Source organism: Lobosporangium transversale, assembly GCF_002105155.1.
Source record: "Lobosporangium transversale strain NRRL 3116 chromosome Unknown BCR41scaffold_3, whole genome shotgun sequence".
NCBI lineage: Eukaryota > Fungi > Mortierellomycota > Mortierellomycetes > Mortierellales > Mortierellaceae > Lobosporangium > Lobosporangium transversale.
Window position 1 is genome coordinate 1,472,317 of NW_019028981.1, and position 20,636 is coordinate 1,492,952.

Here is a 20,636-nt window from a genome sequence, read left to right on the forward strand (position 1 = left end):
AAGCTTTTGGATTATTTTCGTTAAATGTTCCTCTTTTACTATTATAAAAGTCCTATCCGAAGAGTGATCATTACCAGCAACATTCAGCATCCACATACAAAAGCAAACAAAAAAATAAAATAAGATAAAAAATAATAATAATATAATGTGTGCATGATATGATACTGCGGGCTTGCTATTGACTGTAGCTAATGAATTGGTAATTGTCGGATTATCGCTTCTCTCAATCTCTTGTCCTTTTTTTTCTTTTTTTTTTATCACTAAGCTGAGGCTTGCGCCTGAGCTTGAGTCTCCTGTCTGAACTGAGCCATGCGTGCCTCCAGCTCGGGACGGAAGTGACGGATCAAGCCCTGGACAGGCCAGGCAGCGGCATCTCCCAATGCACAGATTGTATGTCCTTCAATCTCACGCGACAACTCCTCAATCATATCAATTTCTCTAGGTCTAGCCAAACCAGCCTCAAACCGTGTCATCATATTGGCCAACCACGATGTTCCTTCACGGCAGGGAGTGCACTGTCCACAGGACTCGTGTTTATAAAAAGCAGAAAGCCTTGAGATGGCCTGGACAATATCAGTCGACTTATCCATGACAATGACGGCTGCAGTTCCTAATCCAGACTGAACATCACGCAAAGCATCGAAATCCATCAAGACATCGTCGCAAATTTCACGAGGAAGAACAGGGACTGAGGAGCCTCCAGGAATGATGCCCAACAAGTTATCCCATCCTCCCTTGACACCTCCACAGTGCCTGTCGATCAGCTCCTTAAGTGGGATCGACATTTCTTCCTCAACTGTGCAAGGGTTGTTGACATGTCCTGAGATACAGAAAAGTTTGGTGCCAGAGTTACGAGGGCGACCGAATCCTGCAAACCATTTACCTCCGCGTCTCAAGATGGTGGGGGCGACAGCAACAGTTTCGACATTGGCAACGGTAGTGGGGCAGCCAAACAAACCGACATCGGCAGGAAATGGAGGCTTCAGACGAGGCTTACCAGCCTTACCCTCGATTGATTCAATCAATGCGGTCTCCTCTCCACAAATGTAAGCTCCTCCGCCACGGTGGATATAGATGTCAAAGTCGTATCCAGATCCGCAGGCGTTCTTTCCAATGAGACCGTTCTTGTAAGCTTCATCAATAGCAATCTGGAGATTAGATGCCTCGTTGTAGAACTCTCCACGAATATAAATGTAGGCTTTTTTTTTATTTTTTTATTTTTTTTATTTTTTTATAAAAAAGGTAAAGATTTTAGTAAGCATAAAATTGTGATTCACTTCAAATCGAAACGAGTTAGTGAAGTGTTAAGCTTGAAAACATCGAAAACAAAAATAAGAAAAATTTATTTACCAGCATTAGCATTCATAGCACGGCCAGCAACCAAGCATCCCTCAACCAATTTATGGGGATCACCGCGCATGATCTCGCGATCCTTGCAGGTACCGGGTTCTCCCTCGTCAGCGTTCACGACCAAGTAGCGAGGACTAGAGTGATCCATTGTTGATAAAAAACGAGAAAAAAGAAAGGTATTGTGTTAGTTCCACAGCTTTCTTCTTGTGGAAAACTTTGTCTCCAACGTACGCACCCTGTTTCCTGCATTATTTTCCTCAGTATGGTTTTTTGTCGATCTGATCAACCAGCCACGACAGTACAACAGTATAGCAAGGGGAGTAGAGTAAGCAGAGATAAAGTTATAAAAAAAGGACTTACCGGCCATCCGAGGGCTTGTTCATGAAGCTCCATTTGAGTCCAGATGGGAAACCGGCGCCTCCACGTCCACGAAGACCAGATTCCTTCATCTCGTTCAAGATCCAATCGTGACCTTTCAACAAGATTTCCTTGGTCTTGTACCAGTCACCACGCTTCAATGCGCCCTTGAGCCTAAAGTCGTGACGGCTATAGATGTTTGTGAAAATACGGTCCTCATCTGAAAGGTTACCGAAGGTTGTACGAGCAGGAGGGATCGCAGGGTTGACAGGGGCTGCAGTAGCGAATGCTCGGATCGCAGTCTTTGCAGCTAAAGAAGAAGAGCGTGTGCTGGTCAAAAGGGCTATATAAAAATATATCATATAATAGAGTCGTAATTAGAAGCTTGTATAGTCATTAGGAAAAAAAAAAAGTATTCACTGAACTATATTCCGAAATCCATATATTCTGGTTGATCCAAGATTCAACAAAAGATTGCAGACACATAGATTGCAAATGAATTTCTGAAATATGTGAAGATAGGAATATTGTATACAGGTGTATGTGTTATAACTATTGCTACAATCCTGCGCAGCATTGTAAAGTTGGATCCGGAATAGATTTCCGAGATATTTTTGAAATCTGTGGAGCGTTTCGAAGTATTCCCAGGTGGGTCATGATAGTTATGAACAAAGATGATGGAGGGTCTTTTTTTTTTTTTTCTTCTTCCCAATTTACCCTTTGTTGATTGCAACATGGCCATGATGGATGTGATTGTCAATGAGCTTGTGTTTAAGAGAGTAAAAGAAGTGGAGAGGTTTGATGTAAATGTCGGATCGGACAGAAATGTCCGAGCTGTACTGAAGAGTGCACGTGATGTCGACGTCACTATAGAACCCTTAATAAAGGCCCATACAGACGCGTCGCGCGACCAATTTGGTATAGGATCTGTTGTATTGCAGGTATTTACTTCAAGGGTATTTAATGATAACAACGCTCTCCATGTCTCTCCACTTTGCAGCCCTTTATTTTGTTTTTGGGGTTTTTTGAGGCAGATGTCATGTGTATATTAATGTTCTAAAGTTGGCTTTTTTTTTATACCAGTCCGACAAAGCAGAGAGGTGACGGTATGTCGCTTTTGAGTGTAACATTGATCTTGTCATGGATGGACCCTTCCCAAACATTTATCTGTTCAGCACGGACGGATGATGACAACTTTAGTAGATCTGTGCTATAGGGAATAAAAGAGAAGTAAAACTGGGAAAATACAAACGAAAGAATCCCTTCCCATGTTGTTGCTATTTATTGTTGTGCATCTGCAGGACTATGCACAGTCATATTCGCCTCCTTGTGTTACAGCTGATCATTTCATGACCAAGAAACAGGGGACTGGACGATGTCCCCGCTGCAGTATATGCAAACTTTTCTAGACTAAAGAAAATGTTCATTCCTCTCTTCCCAGCGCTGTTTGTATCATGTTCTGTCCTGCTGAGTTTTTCTTTTTTTACTTTTCTTGCTGAAATGTATGCACAGAATGCACAGAGAATTATATTTTTGCACAATGCATTACTTTTCTGTTTCCTTTCCGCTGTTGATCCAAGAGTAAGGATTGGAGCACAAGGATTGGCAACAGGACGAATTGTGTGGAATTGACTGGGTAGGCCAGCGGGAAGAATAAAGAAGAAACCATCCGTAGACATGCATCCAACATGAGACACCTAAATAGTATGAAATGTATACCTAGAAATGATGATGCCGATGACGAAGAAGATTACTTTTGTCCTTTTTTTCCCGAGAAGAGTTGCTATCATATGGCTAGTTCTCCCTTATCGATGCAGGACAAAAGCCATGTATTTTAATTCGTTTTCAGCTGTGCGATGTAAGATACTGGAGTAGGGGCTACTATCTTATGCGGGCAGGATGTTGTAGTCATGTTAGTTCTAGTTGAGCTTGAACTAAATCGCTGTAAAACAGTAAATCGGTCAATCAGATTATGGTGACCACAAAGACCCCTTTATTTCGCTCTCTCTCTTTTTCTTTCTTCCTTTCCTTTCATTTTTTTATTCCTTCATTCCATCAGTTTCCACATTCACAACAACAAAACTCTTCTTTATACCACCCACTCATATACACACTTGCATCTTGAATACACTTTTCTTTATTTTTTATTTTATTTTATTTTCCCTTTTACTCAAAGCAACTATTCGATTTTTTTCTTCTTTTTCTTTGATATTTGTTGGGTAGGATATTAATATCAAGCTTCTACTTCCCTTACATCAAACGGCTATTCATAACAAGGCTCGGCTCGACTTGTCCTTGAGATCTCCTCTCTATTCACTCTCTCACTCACTCAATCAATTAATCACTTACTCACTCACACACTCTTTTGTACACTTTTACACACACTCCTTCTTTTGTGTCGAGTACTTAGTCAGTTTCTGTCTGGACTCTTTGTAAACAAAAAGAATAGTAACAGCATTCAATTACAGGAGTATCCACTCCTTCCCTTTCTTCCTTGTTATTCTTTTCCAAGAGTTGGTCATGGCAATGGCATGAATTGAATAAAAGAAATCACCGCTCTTATTCATAACTTCAGTTGAATTCAGAACGACCTCTTTACACTCATCATTCTCGTACAATCCTATTGTCTCTGTTGTTTATTATTTATTTCTGTCAACCCCACCATACCGTCGCGGTATTGCTTTTTTTTTTTTTTTTTTTTTTTTTTTTTTGTTTGTTCAATCAGCTAATTTTTTATTCAATTGCCTTCATAATTATCTATATCAGCTCTTTCCTTTCTTCCTTTGAAAAAAGTCTGGCCTCCCTTTTCCTTCTTTTAACGAGCGTTTAATATCTACAGCAGCCATGGCACAAGAACCACCAAGGTAATTTACTTACTAAACCTTCCATAGATCGATAGGTAGACCAGAATGGTCTTATTCATAACAAGGAACAACATGAAGGTTCGATTCTTCTTCGGCTATTTCTTTTGTACACGTGGAATATACCCGAGTCCCACATTTCAACTATTGCAACCACAACTCCAACAGAATTTGAGAGCCAGGCGAAATACAACCAAACAAATACAATGCTCATCAGGATTCTGGTATCAAAAAAAAAAAAAAAAAAAAAAAAGACTAAAACAAGAGATAAAATAAGGCGAACAAGGAAACTGTGAGAAACAAAAGAAGACAGAATGATTCAAGAGAGATAATAAAAACTTCTTGATCATTAATGCTCAGAAAGGGTTCGACAATGAATGGACCAAAGACTCTTACCTACTCACAATCTCGCAGTAGCATGGAAAGGAAAAATAGACTGTGGACAAGGTCGACATTGCAGAGAGTCTTTTGCTCATGCCGTAAAAAAAAAAAAAAAAAAGTTATCAAGAGCAATACTTTACTTGGACTATACAGGGCTTGTTACATTCGTGCACAGTAATTAAGGATGGCTTTTTACTAACCAAGACGTTCTTTCCTGGCTCTCTTTGTCCTCTTATTTCTGTTCTCTCTCTCTTGAATCATTCCCACTGATTACGCCCGAACCCCTTTCTTGTTTTGCTTTTCGGTGTGCTTTGACCATACGCTCGGCCTCATCAACTGCACCATTGTTGTTCCTTCCTGGTTGACTACAAAAATTTATTCCAATCTCTTCTTGATTTTGCCTTTTGTGTCACTTGGGCCGGTTAATTATCTTGACTCACCTTATACGACCCTCGACTTGATTGACTACCTTCCATAGTTTCGATAACATCAATGATGAATTGGAATATTACAAGAGACATGCCGAGGACTTGGAATTGGATTTAGCAGATACAAAATATGCTTTGGAGGAATTTCAGCTCTCTTCAAAAGAGCTGGAAGAAGAGCTCGAAAAGGAGATTGATGCGACCGAGCGAAGATACAATGATATCAAGATTCGCAACGAGTTTGTGAGACAAGAGGCCGATGAATGGAAGGTAATTGAATGTCTTAGGTCGAAAATTATAGCATACCACACTGGTGTCTAAGGTTCTGCAAATGAGTGACTACGGCCTGCAACTGCAACCGCAGCCGTAACACCGAGATTCAGAAACAGACAATAACAAAGGCGGCTTCAATAATCGACTTTCAAACAAAATGAAGCCCTGGGGAGGAAAAAAATGATATCATACCATTTATTCATGCGGAACTGAATTGCACATGACAGTGGTATCTTTTACCCAGGTGACTCACACAGCTTTCAATATTTGTTTTCCCATGCTTGTTAATGCAGGAAAAATACCATCAGGCCTTAAAGGATTCGAACGCAAACATTAATCGTATGACACGTGAGCTCGAAACTCTTAGACAGCAGACAGAGATGTTCATTAAAAAAGAACGGGAACTAGAGCAGAATAACGACGACCTAGAACGCACTGGAAGGTAATTGATGCTTTTCCACTTCTCTCTTTATCCCTGGCCACGAAGCACTCGGCACTGTACTTTCTTTGGTTTCGGATGTTATGTCAGCGGTCAAAATTTCATGGGTCAGTCCATAAGTCCTTGCATTGTGTGCGTGCGCCCACGTTTAGGATTACTAGAGGCACGGGCGAGGCATGCGTTGTACAATATGACGCCAGGCTCATCCTTTATTAGCTTGGTCAAACCATCCACATTTCCGACCGCTGACATCTGATTGTGCTTAATTTCGTGCAATGACACGCGCTTTTTAAAAAAAGGGTGAAAAGAGTAAGGGTGCTTTATTTTATTAACTATATTATTTATTCTTACGATAATGTATTTTTATTATTAGAGCTACACAATGGTCACTACAAGAGATGGAAAGAAAGTATAACGTGGCACTGGAAAAGCAAGTGATGCTCGAAAACGAGGTGGCTGCCAAAGCTGCTTTGACAGAAGAAGTGCAACGGCTTAAGGATGAACTGAGAGGTAATGCCACGTAGCCAAAGTTTAATTTCCTCTAAAGAAACTATGCATCTCCAAGTGGTCTTTTATTTATATATTTTTATTCGATGTCTTCTATAGATGCAAATGAAGAACTTGCAATTATGAAATCGAACCAGGCACCCCTACACTCACCAACCGGTAGTGTGAGCTCACTTAGTGGAAGCACATCCTCGCTGGCCAATGCACCTGATCATGAGAAGCAACAGCAACGCAAGTCATCTGTCATTGGAAGCAATGAAGCTATGCCCGCTCTCCGTGCAAGGTTGGCAAAGAGCGCAGCAGCCGCACAGCGGTCTGAAAGCAGAGTCCGTTCAGAAAGCAGGGTGCGTACGGAGGGTATGCGTGCAGAGAGCAGAGTGCGTGCGGAGAGCAGAGTGCGTGCAGAAAGCAGAGTGCGTCCAGCATTAGGAGGAAGGGAAGGACCAGGGGCAGGGGCAGGGTTGTCCCCTCCTTACCAAAATCCTGTCGAGATGGTTAAAGAAATGGTCGGACGCGTCAAGGTATGGAATAACTGTTCATCGCTTAATTTGATATGTTCTATTTCGTATGATCTTTGAGAGAGAGGAAGAGCCAAACTAACTTTTTGACATTGTCGTATTCAACTCAATGTGTTCAATAGTCATTGGAGGCTCGTTTGGTCAATTGTCGATCACTTGTCACACCATTACTTCAACCTCCTCCCTCATACTCGACTGCCAACGCAACGATGTCGTCTCCTCGATCCTCTTCACATTCTGGTCAAGCAGGATCCCGGTCTAGTTCACCAAACAAAGTGCCTTTGGTTAGTCCTACAAGCAAAGGCGGACGACGTACTTCTTTGATGCACCAATCTCAACAACATCGTCCCTTGAGCGGTTCTGCATATTAAGAAGCGCTGTTGACCTAGAAGCTGAAAATAAGACAATGGCCATTCACGCGAACTGGCTTTGGATCCTTTTTTTTTTTTTTTTTTTTTTTTTTTTTCCTGGTTTTCCTGAAAAGTTTGGGTTGTGCGTTTTTTACACGACACATATCAATACCCCGTGTAAGAATCTTTCAACCAACCAACTTTTAGGAAGAAGGAAAAAAAAGGATCCGTGCATACCATTTTTCTTTTTGCATCTTTAATTTCATATGTCCATTAGTCCTTTTCTTTTTATCCGTAAATCGCAATGCCAATCCTGCACAGCACCAACACTTATTTTCTTTTTATTTCCTGCTTATCTTTGAGAGACAAAGCAGAGATATAAGGAAAGAGAAACATCATCCGTCTTTTGTAACTGATTCATTTGTGCCGATAATGTCAAACCACGAAATGTACCCCTCACAGCACGACGCCATGACACTTGTCAATCAAAAAAAAATAGCAAAAAAAAAAAAAAAAAGAGAAAAATAATAAATAAACATTATATCTTTATTTATATTTATAAATATGCAATTTATTGTCATGTCACTACTCGAACATCTTATGCCAACGTGTTGTGCTACATCTTGTAAACAGCAGCTCTTTACGAATAGCTGGTAGATTATCTCAAACGAGCCTTCAATTGTAGACCAAGATCTGCTTTCATCGAGAGAAGGCAACCTTGGCTTGTTTACTCATGAACGTTGAAGCTAGTGGTGACTCTTTTTTGTACCTTTCCCTTTTAGCTAGGGCTGGTAGGATGTCGATTGATTGACTGTTGAGCTAGAAGTCGTGTGGGCAAAACTTGCTTAGATTCTAGATTTGGCAGTGCTTCCCTTAATCGAGTAATATACTATATCTTGATTGAATCCCGGTAATCCTAACATTGGGATTTCAGGTAGCCTTAAGTGAGCGCGAGGAAATTGTTATTTAAAATCCTACTATTTGGCAGTTTGTAAAACCACTTGGCGAAGGCAAGGGGAGCCCGAAAAGTCCTCTTTGATGCCTGTTCGGTTCACTTTGATAGGGGTTCCAAAGCTCGGCCGCGTCAGGTCTGTGGGTTTTTCTAGACGGGACTTTCGACACACTTCCATTGTTGTGATCAGCTCCTCCCTCAGGTTCAGGAATGTATTGATGGCTCCTGCTACCACAAAGAGGTCAAACTGGGACCGTGGGGCATATACCACGGCATATTGTTTCATTATGTAGATGCCCCTTGCCACCAACTGCATGGAGTAGAGTACTCCTTCAACCCCTAAATAAAAAAAATAAAAAAAGATTGTTGCCAGTATTTTAGACATCATTAGTAAGTAGTATGGGGATATTATTGGCATACATCCTCTCAATAGACATCAAGCTCTTTTTACTTACCAACCACAACCATCCCAAACACTTTCAACTTGACAACATCAACTCGCTGCCTAGCCATGTCATCAATGGCATCCTTGAGGAGAAATGCCACCTTTTCTAGATCATTTTGAAGAGTTGCCTTCTGACTAGTTTTCTTGGCTTCCATGACATATAAAAAGCTTTTCAACCCAGGGAATTCACACTGCAGGAAGAAATCTGGCCGCCTTCCCCTACCCTCTGTCTCTATATGGGCGTTCTTCTTCCTCTGTTGTGATGGGAGGAAGATCTTGTCCCTATTGACAGGGGGTACACGCTATTAGTATCTTTTTTTTTTTTTTTTTTTTTTTGTACAATCTGCCGACTGCGTCATGTCATGTATGTACCATCGGCCAATGCCGCCCTGAATGCTGGAGATAAATGTTTTGAGGAATGGGTCAAATACATGCTGTACCATCTCAAGTTCATTAAAATCAGCATCTTTCCAAAGAAAGTCATCAGCCAGCAAGTGGTTCAAGATCTTTTTGACATCTCGATCCCCTTCCCAGTCCAAGACACAATCCTGGGCAGTAGCATAAGACATTTGACTCAACTCGATAGCATAGGATACCAGGCTCGAAATCGAGTCACTTGGTAGGAGCTTATTCAATGACATAGACGTGATAATGGCCCAGTGTGCGGCCCCAATGGCATCATAAAGGGCACTTGACGTATCTTTCGGGTCGAATAGATAGATGTGGTTTATGGCCCTAGCCAAAAAAAAAAAAAAAAAAAAAAGTAAGAGCAATGTACCTCAGAAAAAATATCTGTGACGATTGAATGAACCTGTTACTCAAATGCTTACAACTTCTCTACAGACCCAGAGAGTGCCTCGAGTTTTTTGGCCTTCTGGCAAATCATCATTCGATACTCCCAAATCTTCCCAGCAAGGTCTTCACCCTCAATGACCCACGGGGTCCAGAGCTCCTTGGAGCAATCTGAGCTGCCATTTCCCGTGAAATAGTAAATAGATGCTGCTTGGGATTTCTTTCCGCCTGGCAAGTACTCTGACCCTTCTGAGCATTGAGAAGCGCACTCGTCTGAGTCACTTTGGAAAGCACTCTCTTCTAGCTCATTATCGTCGTCGTTCTGTTCTTTATTCGCCTTCTCTTTGCCCTCCTCATCCTCCCTCTCCTTCTTATCCTTATCCAACTGCTTCTCACCCAGTTCCTCCTGCTCCGGCTTTTCCAATTCTTCAAATGCTTTGGCATGCACCAGAAGGCCTACCGAATAGTGCCTTCTCTTTGAGCCGCTGCTTTCATAGACTGTGTCTTTTATTTATTTATTTATTTATATAAAAAAAAAAAAAAAAAAAAAAAAAATACACGTGAGTATTATATGGTTATGACACTGAAGACAAAAGTACAGTATTCTCAAATAGAGTATCTTACGATTGTCAACAGCATTAAATGCTTGAGAAATATGGTGTCGGACTGAACGATATGACCTCTTTCGGACCATCATTGTGGTTGCATGGAGATCATCCTGTGCGGTTTCGGTTTCTTCTTGCTGCTTCCAGAAATCTGTCAATCCTTTACCTGGGGCCTTCCAGATTGTCGATAACCTGTTACCGCTATTATGGAACTTGGGGATACTGCTGGCACGGAGGATGTCAATTACATACCCCCAGTACCTGTGTAGGGTGGCCTTTTTGGAAGTGTGCAAGTCCGAGAAGGTTCTGAAGTAGTCAATGGCTTCATAGCGTTGTGGGTTAGTGCTCAGGAAATAAAAAACGTTCGGGATATGCGTGACATCCTTAAACGGATGGGCTGGCTTTGACATGTTTGAAAGGGTTGATAATAGAAAAAAGAGTTTGACAAGCGGGTCTGACAAGCAAACAAAAAAATGACTTTTTTTTTCTTTGGGACAAATTCACATCGTGGGAGTGAAATAGAATGAAAGAAAACCTTAAAACACTCTATTTTCAGGCTGGATTTACCATTTTTTTTTCCCCCAGTCTACTTGAGTGGCTTATGCACAGCGCACGAACCTTTTTTCTTGGTCGTACAATACACGAGGGAAATGGTCTGCTCATAGAGCGTCCCATGACTATAAGGTAAAAAAAAAAAAAAAAAGGACAGTAGTAGTCGGAGGTGGTGGTAGTGTGCGGCACGTACATTTGACAGCATGGTGCTCCAAGCTCTTTTTCGACTTAGCCTTCCCCTGCAGCATGCACATGTGCGACAGATAAAAAAAAAAAGCGTGTACGACGTAAAAAAAACATTTTGCCACAATGCATAACTGCATAACAAAGTCGTTCCGTAAACATTTCTATGGCGAAGACGAAAATGGTTTTCAAAACCACATCAAACCCTTTAAAGTTCATTCTCAGCTGATGTAAATCCTTGTTGGTTCGCGAAAATCCCCTAGTGAAAGTCAATAGCTCATTTGAGCTATCCTGTATAAAGGATTTTAGAGGCAAGGTTCCTCGGCGTAGGGAGTACCAAGTTGGATTCCGTGTCCTACTTGACATACTAACGCGCCAACACGGCCCTCTCGCCAGTAACGAGGGATTCGTGACGGATAAAGACGCGACTTTGCAGAAGCATCCATGCAATAGCAGTCTTCTCAGAAATTCAGAAAACACACTGTTCGAGCCAGTAGAACACTCCAATGCATAACAATTGCCCATTCGACAAGCACTATGCTCATCAAAAACAAGGTTCCTCGGCGTAGGGAGTACCAAGCTGGATTCCGTGTCCTACTTAACATACTAACGCGCCAACACGGCCCTCTCGCCAGTAACGAGGGATTCGTGACGGATAAAGACGCGACTTTGCAGAAGCATCCATGCAATAGCAGTCTTCTCAGGGATTCAGAAAACACACTGCCTGAGCCAGTAGGACACACCAGTGCAATTGTGATGCCCCTCTAGATGGTTTATGCCAAACCCTATACACATCAGTTGTTGAAATCCTAGGGCGTTCTCAACACTTAGATAGTACGGCCAGGCAACGAACTAACCATCAGATCGCATCCATAACTGCGTAAGCGTTGACGCGTCAATCGCCCGGGTCGAGGAAGTAATGCATTGAACAAGGTGTATGCGTCAAACTCTGTGCACATCAGCTGTTGAAATTCTCTGGGCGTTCTCAATTCTTAGAGACTGCACTTTGCTGGACCAGACAACAGAACTGACCATCAAGCCGCATCCACGGTCGTGTAGGCACTGACGCGTCAATCGCCTAGCTTGAGAAGGCAATGCATTAGTAAGATGTCGTGCAACCAGAGGCGGCTGAAGTGGTTGAAGAAAATCCTTTGACTTACCGGTTCATAAGAGTAGAAAGGCTGGATTGATGGTGTCCTCTGAATGGTCGCGTAGGAGGATTGAAAAAAAAAAAAAAATCGATGGAAACGAAAATTAAAAGAAGGTAAAGAAAAATTAGAAAGGGAAGAAAAAAAATAGAAAGAAAAAAAAATCAGAAAGAAAAAAAAATTACAAAAAGAAAAAATTGAAAAAAAAAAAAAAAAAAAATCGACGCGATGTGATTATTCTTTGCGGTGAAAAAATGGTTCTGTATGGAAAGGATGCCAGAAAAAAACAATGATGAGGGATTGGGGAATGGAAGTGGACTTTCATACGCGCAAGCTGATTATTCTAAAATTCAATGGTTCTGTATGAAAAAGCGAATATGGATCAAAGAACTCCAAAAACCGTTGAGACGTGTGCAACTTTTATTAAATGCAGCATATGCAACTCTTATTAAACGTAACGCGTGTAAAGCGTGCGTTAATGGGGCTGTAAACAAAAGTGACGTAATTTTAGCAGATTTAAGTGCCGGGTGGATATTTTCATTGATGTGATTAATGCGTATTTAAGAAAGGGACGCGTCAATGCTCTGCCTTGTCTTCATTCCACTTGGATATCTCACAATCATTACAAAGGGGTAGCTTCCATTCTCCAATGCTAAGAATGCTATGAATATACAAATTTCATTTTTAAGAGCCTGCATTTAAGCTTCTTCGCTTCTTTCATTGAAATGCACGTCTTGTCATTCTTGTCATGAGCAATGGTTGGAAATTTTATTCTTTCATTAATCTCGTTCTTTCCATTGCAGTTAGTTCACTTGAAAAAACTTTTCTCTTTCTGTGTCCATTTTTCAAAAATAATTAGCAAGAGACAATGTTTCTAACTCAACCTTATACCAATTAGAGTTAATCAGGTAACTCACAACTTTTTTTTTTTTGAGTGAATTCTAAAATGGTGGCAAATGCCGTTACTAAGGTCTCCTCTCTTTTTCTTTTCTTTTTTTTTTTATTCTTCTTTAAAATGATATCAAAGGCATATCTTGAGTGGGCGATAGGAATACAGGATGACAACATCAAGCGCGTCTGAATGAGGAAGTTTGCGGAGGAATTCCATTTTTACAGCAGGAGGTCAAAAAAAGTCCGCCGTACTCAACTTCAAGAAGAATTCGCATCATTTTTTTTTTAAAAAAAAAAACCAATGCGGCTGACCTCTGCTGGGGAAGGTGAAAACTAGCCTTGGTGAAGTACCCTACAAAGATTCAAACTAAAATCCTACAAAAAGGGCCATCGACTCGATAAAGGCAGGATATGATCAGTCAAAACTGGAATACGAGGCACATATGCCACAAGGTCTATTTTCTTTGTTGCGTGAGATCAGACGGGGATATGAAATGCGTCATACTTCTGGTCTATAATCTACTCGTACAGAGGAATGCCTTTCTTGTAAACAGATATGGCAGGGTAGCCCCGGCCTAGAATTCTTCACCAAGGCCACCACCATCATATGAAAGCGACGATGCCGTCACTGGCACTGGCAGTAACCAGACCGGTCTAGGTGTGCTCCTAAGTAACATATCCTCTCTGAGCGAGAGAGGGCAGGAGAGGCTTGGGAGTGCACCTCAGGGCCACTTCCATCTTTATTCATAGGGTCAGATCATCATGTGACGGTCATAAGAGGACTTAATAAAAGGCTTCCGCCTGGCAACAATAATAAAGGAGCTTTTGGTCCTTGACTAACAGTCCCGGAAACGACTCAAGCGGGAAGCAAAGGGGGGAAAGCAAAGGGACTCAGCTGAGGAATAGAGAGGCAAGGTACAGCGCTTTTTTTTTTTTTTTTTTTTTTTTTTTTTTACTTACTTACTTGTAAAGCTATTGGTGATACACTAAGACGCGTAAAATGAGCTCAGGTCAGCCATCAGCTCATTCTTCCCTTTCATTGCTTAGGAACCCTGTAGGCATTGATCAAATTTGGTACGGATTAAGCTCCCAACCACTCACATCATTATTCTTTCCTTATCGGAATAGTGTTGTTTTTATTAATCTGGAAACTCAACTCTATACTTTTCTTAACTCCGGCCTGCTTCTATCAAAGTCCATACCCTCTAGATGCCACGGTAGCGATTTCACGGAACAAGCCCTCCGCTTGAAGCTTCTAGCCTCAGAAGCGTAAGCACTAGCTATCGAGGTCTTCCCAATCAAAACAGCTGACGAAACATGGTCTACTTTACGAAGCCTTTGCGCTCGAGTGTCCAAACGAGGCTAGGATTACGGCTAAGTTGCAGAAGCTCTAATAATGAGGAAATGATCCCCTGGCTCAATACCTGCAGTCGAGCGTATTAGGTCTTTGACTATCCTCCTTAATATGTATGACTTACCTTTCCCCCCTTTTTTTTTTTTTTTTTTTTTTTTTTTGTTTGTTTGTTCAGCTCCATACTCCCCATTTAAAGGCGAAGTCTCCAGTACGACATTGACGAGCGCCGTGGCTTTGGTGACTTTCCCTGGATATTCACTCGATGCGCCTTACCACCTAACAAAGTCCTGCCGTGCCATTTCAAGGCCTCTATGGTAGGTACTAAAGAATGCAAGAACGCTGACAGAGGCATGCGTACAGAGATCATGGAACGCGGACGCTTGGCTGGTGGGTCGTGCCGGAAGACCACAGCTGAAGGAAATATGTAGGCCAGAATCTTGAGCCTACAGGTGGCAGTCTTCGGCCCAGCAGCCTTCGGAGATGAGATACGGCTTTTATGGTGAGATGCTTTCGAGATAGTAAGTCAAAGAGATCAAAAGCTATAGTTACCAGGTGGGAATCTTGTATTAAGATTTCGCCATGACTGTTATACAATGACATGGCCTTATGAATAAAAATAGAAGTGAAGTACGCTCCTAAGCCCCAGTATATAGCGTATGGCCTCGGCTTTGCTGGAGCCTTTTGGCCCCACGAGATCAAATTGGTGGTGGCCCCACTGAGGAAACAAAGCTTTAGAATGGAAATGGAGCCTGTGTCATCAGCTGTATGGAGTTTGCTCTCGCCTTGGTCACCCAAATAGAGTTGCGGCAGCAGCGTCGTTTGTGTAAACATTCCGAGCGGAATAGCCTCCTATCCCTCCTTCCTGATGAGCTTACAGTATGAATATCCATAAACAGCCCATGATATCCTGTAGTCGGCATGGAAATATGTTTTGTCTTTATTAACGAAAAATGGATCAAAACTTGAGTGTACTCTGTGGATCCACATTTTCCTCATTTATTTTCCATCTCCTACATTGCCGTCAGAAATTATAATATTATTAATAATAATAAAGCAAGCATTAGTTTATTTTTCTATTTGTGTGATGGCTCGACTTCCATGAAAGCAGCAGCGAGCTACTGGCAATCCGAAAGGTCCTAGATAAGCTGAAACCGTGCAGGATGGGCCGTAAAGAGTAGTACCATTCAATCCGGTATCATATCTCTTAAGTATCCAATGCTGTTGGCAGTCGTCAGAGACCTGCATACACTATTTGGCTATACTGCGCTTTGTCTCCAGCGCCATGAGCATAAAATGCAGATATCGGCTCTTTACGTCGCCAACACGACTCTCTCTTTTTTTTTTTTTTTTTTTTTTTTTTTTTAAAAAAAAAAATACAAATCTATGGCAAGAATTCAAAGGGAAGGCACCGGTTGATGGGTCTTCTGATGAGTAGCAGAACAGCAGCAGAAGGAACTGAATGTAAATAATCGATAGGGATAAAGATGATAAGGAGCAGGAGAAGGATAAAAGGGATGAAGAGTAGGACGATGATGATAATGAAGCAGAGGAGAGTGTCCCCCAAAGTGAGTAAGAGGAAAGCGCGGCGTTTGTGATGTTATTAGGGTCATACACTTAGCCACTGTCGCGTCTGTGTCATCGGAAAAGCTCTTACCAAACAGCTCAACTTCGAGGCCGGCATCCTATGCTATTAAGTGAAGTCAAATGCCCTACGCTGCTGCTCAGGATTATGTCTTGGACTGGGAAGGGGATTGGGATGTCAAAAACATCTGGAACCATTTGCAGGCTAATGATTTCCTTTGAAAGGGTACTGATTTTAATGAACTTGAGATGGCGCAGCAAGTATTTGACTCATTCCTCAAACATTTATCTCCAGCGTTTAGAGCGGTTTGGTTGATGGTACATATACCACATGGCACAGTCGGGAAATTGTACAAAAAAAAAAAAAAAAAAAAAAAAGGTTGCTAATGGCATGTGCCCCCTGTCAATGGGGACAAGGCTTTCCTTCCATCAAAACAGATGAAAAAGAGAGCCCTCACAGAGTTAGATGGTGAGGGAGTCGACTAGGCCCCTTTTTACAGCGCGCCTTCATGTACTTTATCTACCGCTTGTAGCAGAGGGAAAGAGAACATGTCGAGACACTATCAATAATGGCATTAAAAAAGTTTATTCCACTCGATGATATTAGATTGAGTGCATTGCTTTTTCGAGACGAAAAAACACTTCCAGCGCGCTAAAGTATGGGGGGGTATTGATGAGGCGAAAAAGCAGCTCTGCTTTCTTCTACACTATCTACGAAGAATACTATATTCGGGATGGACAAGGTAATTGCTACAAATTTGTCATTGGAGTAAATCTACGTTTTTTTTTTTTTTTTTTTTTTTAAATAAAAAAAAAGGCTAAAGTAACTGGGTAGCTAGGCAACCCGTAAAGGGCCATTTACATTAATGTCCACCATCGAACGGAATCCAATCCGGATGATGCTTCTTTGAGGTAGATGAGGGGGCTGAGAGTATCCTCACCCTGATTTTCAGATCCACGACGCGGAACAAATTACAAAGCTGACTTTTATTTGCCCTCAGGATATCCTGACTTCCTGTATCTTGTGATATATGGCTTTGTTATTTGTTTTCTGCGTGTGAAGTATTCAAAAGGATATATGTAACGTTTATGACTAATAAATAATAACAATAATATATAAAAAGATGTAGTGGTATGTATAAAAATACACTGTTTTCCTCAATCTGCTCTATTGACCTTCCTCTCTCTTCTTGGCCTCGTTTCGTATTTTTGCATTTTAGATTTTGATGTTGCCGAGATCAAACACTTCATAGTCCTTGGGGTAAGCACCTTTGCTCAGCTTCCTCTGTGAAGCTACAACGATTTTATAGACGCCAGATGGTAAGCTAGTAGGCTTTGTCGAAGTCTTGGACCCCATAACCTGACCTTCCCACATCCAGGACCCAAAGACAAGTTTACCTTCTTTTTGCGACAAGTCTCTGCCACGGGGGTCGCGCGCTGTACCAGCCTTGGTGTGAAGGTATCCTTTAAAAGCATTTTCGGAGTCATAGACACGGATCTCTCCTGAAGGTGTATGTGAGCCTAGGCGAGTTAGGATCACAGGGATCGTCTCTGTCAAGTCAAAGTAGTAGACACCCCCGTCTGGTACCTTAGTTAGGTTACCAGTCTTGGCATCCAAAGCAAGCAAGGTCGGGAATCCAAGATCAGTGTCCATGATAGGAACCTCGGAAACGTCTCCCTTCAGGCCAATGTAAGGGACGTTTACAGGAACACCGCCCTTGGATGAAGGGGTTGCAACAAGATAGCCAGAGTACAATGGAAACTGAGAACGCTCTCCAGCAGAAGGTTCACTGAACCGGATGGTGATTTTAGCGGATTTCCCAGCTGGAATCTTGACTGTGGTGGTCGAGAATATGACTGATGCGTAATCTGCTTCTACCAAGGGCTCCAACAGAGGGAAACTGTTCTTATTAGGGTATGAATTAAGGGCATCAGCTGGCACGTGCGATAGAGTGTAGGTTTCAGCCTTCTTGCCATGGTTTGTGAGAGTAATTTGGGCAGTTTTCTGGAGGTGGTTCGTATCCAACAGATCGAGGTGATCGGGGGTGATAGAGGAAACGGTAGTGAGAGCATTGTAGACATTGACCAGCCCAGCGCCTTGTTTCACAGCCGAGGTATAAGTATTTGTATCAGCATTCTTAACGTAGGTGGCTGTATTCTTGAAGACCTTACGGACTTCATCACCACGTGGCTCGGATTTCTTTGCCTGGATGTAGAGAGCATGCGCACCAGCCATATACGGGGTAGCCATAGAGGTGCCGGATAAGACCTCGTATCCATTCTTTTTGAGAGGGAAGGTCGACAGAATGTTCCCACCAGGAGCCGAAATATCGGGTTTGGATCGGAGGTCACCATCTATTCCAAGAGAAGAGAAGCCGGATGGTCGACCACCTCCTTCAATCCGGAAAGTAGCAGGCTCTTTACCCCAAGTGAATTTGTTCTGAGGATTCTTTTTATAAGCAGTGATCAACTCCGTACCAGCCTTGTTTTCAATAGATGCCATAGGGAACTCTGGGATACCAGCGATGGATACTAAGCCAAAGGGGACGGACTGAATTAAGACACCAGCTGCACCAGCTTCCTTGGCAATTGCACCACGGGTACTAGACTTGCAACGTGTGAAATCTCCGAGCAGGAGTACAACCTTACCCTTGACGTCCAAACCCTTATACGCGTCCGTGTCACATCCATCTGTAAGTGTACCGTTCTGATAGTGGATAGGGACTGGGGTGGCAGAAGCAGGGAGGCTGATGGCCTTGCCATAGCCATCTGAAGGCTTGTAAGCATATCTGTTTCCAGCGTAGGTGAAGTAAGGGTACAGTCCCACAATATTGTCAATGGAAGCGACTGAGGTAGAGAGGTCACCAAGGCCTGCATCAGAGACCATCCAAATGCCTTGGTCTCCGTCGTTGCCAGCTGCAGCAAGGATAGCCATCCCCTTGGCAATCAGCTTGTCACCGAGAACAGCCTGTGGGTTGCTCTTGAATGCGGACCCACCTCCCAGGGACAGGTTGATGAGCTAAAATGGGATTGTTTGTATACGTCAATTTTTGTTTCGTGTTTCGGAAATTTTTTTTTTAGCGTATAGCACACTTTCGCTAAACAAAAAAAAAAAAAAAAAAAAAAAAAAGGATCTAAACATCTCTAAGTGCATTTTTTTGACTTACATCCATGCCATCGTGGTATGCTCGCTCCATTGCAGCTAGGATTACATCGTCTGCAGAACTACCCTCGCATCCAAAGACACGGTATGCACCCAAAGTTGCTTCAGGGGCTACACCCACAAATGGTTGTGGGGGCTTGGGATTGGTTTTGATTTCCAATGCATTCGCTCCAATGATACCTGCGACATGTGAACCGTGGCCGTCACAGTCCATAGGGTCAGGACCAGGTGTAGGCTTGTTTTCACCATTGTATTGATCTCCTACAAAGTCCCATCCATATGCAACACGACAGTTTTTTCCAAAACATCCTTTGGTGGAGCCATGAGTAGCAAAGGCTGGGTGCTTGTAGTCAATACCAGTGTCAATCACTCCAACTTTAACGCCTCTACCTGTCAGTTTCAATTTACGATGAACAATGTCAACACCTGTCATTGAATGGTATGATGTTACTGCAGGATCGGTGGCATTGATATCAGCAGGGCGGGTCTTTGGGATGGAGTATAATTGGATAGGCCAGACGTTCTTGATAGTGGGGATGGCTGCTAGGTCGTTACCATCGTGGTTAGAGAGGACAGAGATGGCTGCTCCGTTGAAGATGCCATACTCATTGCGGATCTCATAAGCGATCTGATGATCATTCAGAGATGTATAGGCACTTGGATGCATAATCCCATCTTCATATTCAATGATGTAGCCACGAGCGATAGTTGGGGCCAATGATGATGTTGGTTTTGTAGGCTCTGATGAACTGGCTTTGAAATTGTGGAATGTTCCTGCAGAGACAAGAGTCACGGCAGTGAGAACCGAAACAATAGTGTTGAGGATCTTCATTCTATAAGGAAACCAAGGGTGTGTTTCTGATAATTAAACAGTGTAATACAAAGATACTGCAGTGAAAGAAGGTTTCATTAATGGTGATGTGGGGAATAGAAAGAGACCAACAGCAATGGTCAAAGGAAGGAATGAAAGCAAACAGAAGAAAAAAGTAGACTAGGAACAGAATTAACCGAGCGAGAGAAAGAGGGGGATGTGGAGGGGAAGGATGGAGAGGAGGATAAGGAGGAGGATAGGGAGGAGGAAGATGAGGAGGAGGCTGAAGAGGAGGGAGTAGGATAGGGATGAAGTTTTGAGAAAAGAGGGGGGTTGTCCCTTTTAAATCTGTGCAAAGGCCATGTGCGGCTGTGTATCAGTAATGGCATCAAGGCAAACAAACAAACAAACCAGTACACTGCCAAGAAGAAATCTGATGCATCTGATCTGGTTCGAGAACATATCATGCTAACCGCATGTCAAAAACAAAGTTACTGAGATTTGGATGAAGTATGCAACAGTAACATGTAGATTTATAGCAATAGGGATATACATGTGTTTGTGGTCATGGTCTTTTTTTTTTTTTTTTTTTTTAAATTAGTCTTGGTTATGCATCACTGCCAATGAGAATCAAGTAAAGCTGTTCTGCCTGTGCACTAGAGACAAATAAGAACAAAAAAACTGTCAACAAATGAATA

At 42.3% G+C, this 20,636-nt stretch overlaps 5 protein-coding genes across 5 annotated transcripts; 1 reads left to right on the forward strand and 4 right to left on the reverse strand.

Moving 5' to 3' along the window:
* Positions 1–147: 147 nt before the first annotated feature.
* Positions 148–2,504, reverse strand: BCR41DRAFT_346336 (hypothetical protein). The gene is made up of 4 exons (XM_022022859.1): positions 2,425–2,504; positions 1,711–2,050; positions 1,351–1,484; positions 148–1,198 (listed from the first exon to the last, which is right to left on the reverse strand). Exons 1-4 carry the CDS (start codon positions 2,447–2,449, stop codon positions 261–263), a joined length of 1,437 nt encoding a protein of 478 aa, XP_021885685.1. The 5' UTR covers positions 2,450–2,504; the 3' UTR covers positions 148–260.
* Positions 2,505–4,551: 2,047 nt separating this feature from the next.
* Positions 4,552–7,482, forward strand: BCR41DRAFT_392440 (hypothetical protein; the record flags this gene model as incomplete). The annotated part of the gene is made up of 6 exons (XM_022028455.1): positions 4,552–4,571; positions 5,428–5,644; positions 5,941–6,089; positions 6,460–6,596; positions 6,693–7,114; positions 7,234–7,482. 6 exons carry the CDS (start codon positions 4,552–4,554, stop codon positions 7,480–7,482), a joined length of 1,194 nt encoding a protein of 397 aa, XP_021885686.1.
* Positions 7,483–8,030: 548 nt separating this feature from the next.
* Positions 8,031–10,759, reverse strand: BCR41DRAFT_383636 (hypothetical protein). The gene is made up of 5 exons (XM_022027485.1): positions 10,275–10,759; positions 9,689–10,154; positions 9,231–9,593; positions 8,869–9,140; positions 8,031–8,752 (listed from the first exon to the last, which is right to left on the reverse strand). The coding sequence occupies exons 1-5, from the start codon at positions 10,663–10,665 to the stop codon at positions 8,439–8,441; spliced, it is 1,806 nt and encodes a 601-aa protein (XP_021885687.1). The 5' UTR covers positions 10,666–10,759; the 3' UTR covers positions 8,031–8,438.
* A 2,809-nt stretch (positions 10,760–13,568) lies between these two features.
* BCR41DRAFT_418953 (hypothetical protein) lies at positions 13,569–15,218 on the reverse strand. Its single transcript, XM_022029693.1, has 5 exons — positions 15,015–15,218; positions 14,657–14,874; positions 14,361–14,419; positions 14,232–14,284; positions 13,569–13,713 (listed from the first exon to the last, which is right to left on the reverse strand). Exons 1-5 carry the CDS (start codon positions 15,212–15,214, stop codon positions 13,605–13,607), a joined length of 639 nt encoding a protein of 212 aa, XP_021885688.1. The 5' UTR covers positions 15,215–15,218; the 3' UTR covers positions 13,569–13,604.
* A 1,739-nt stretch (positions 15,219–16,957) lies between these two features.
* BCR41DRAFT_317744 (peptidase S8/S53 domain-containing protein) lies at positions 16,958–20,240 on the reverse strand. The gene is made up of 2 exons (XM_022021293.1): positions 19,132–20,240; positions 16,958–18,983 (listed from the first exon to the last, which is right to left on the reverse strand). Exons 1-2 carry the CDS (start codon positions 19,957–19,959, stop codon positions 17,181–17,183), a joined length of 2,631 nt encoding a protein of 876 aa, XP_021885689.1. The 5' UTR covers positions 19,960–20,240; the 3' UTR covers positions 16,958–17,180.
* Between the last annotated feature and the right edge of the window lie 396 nt (positions 20,241–20,636).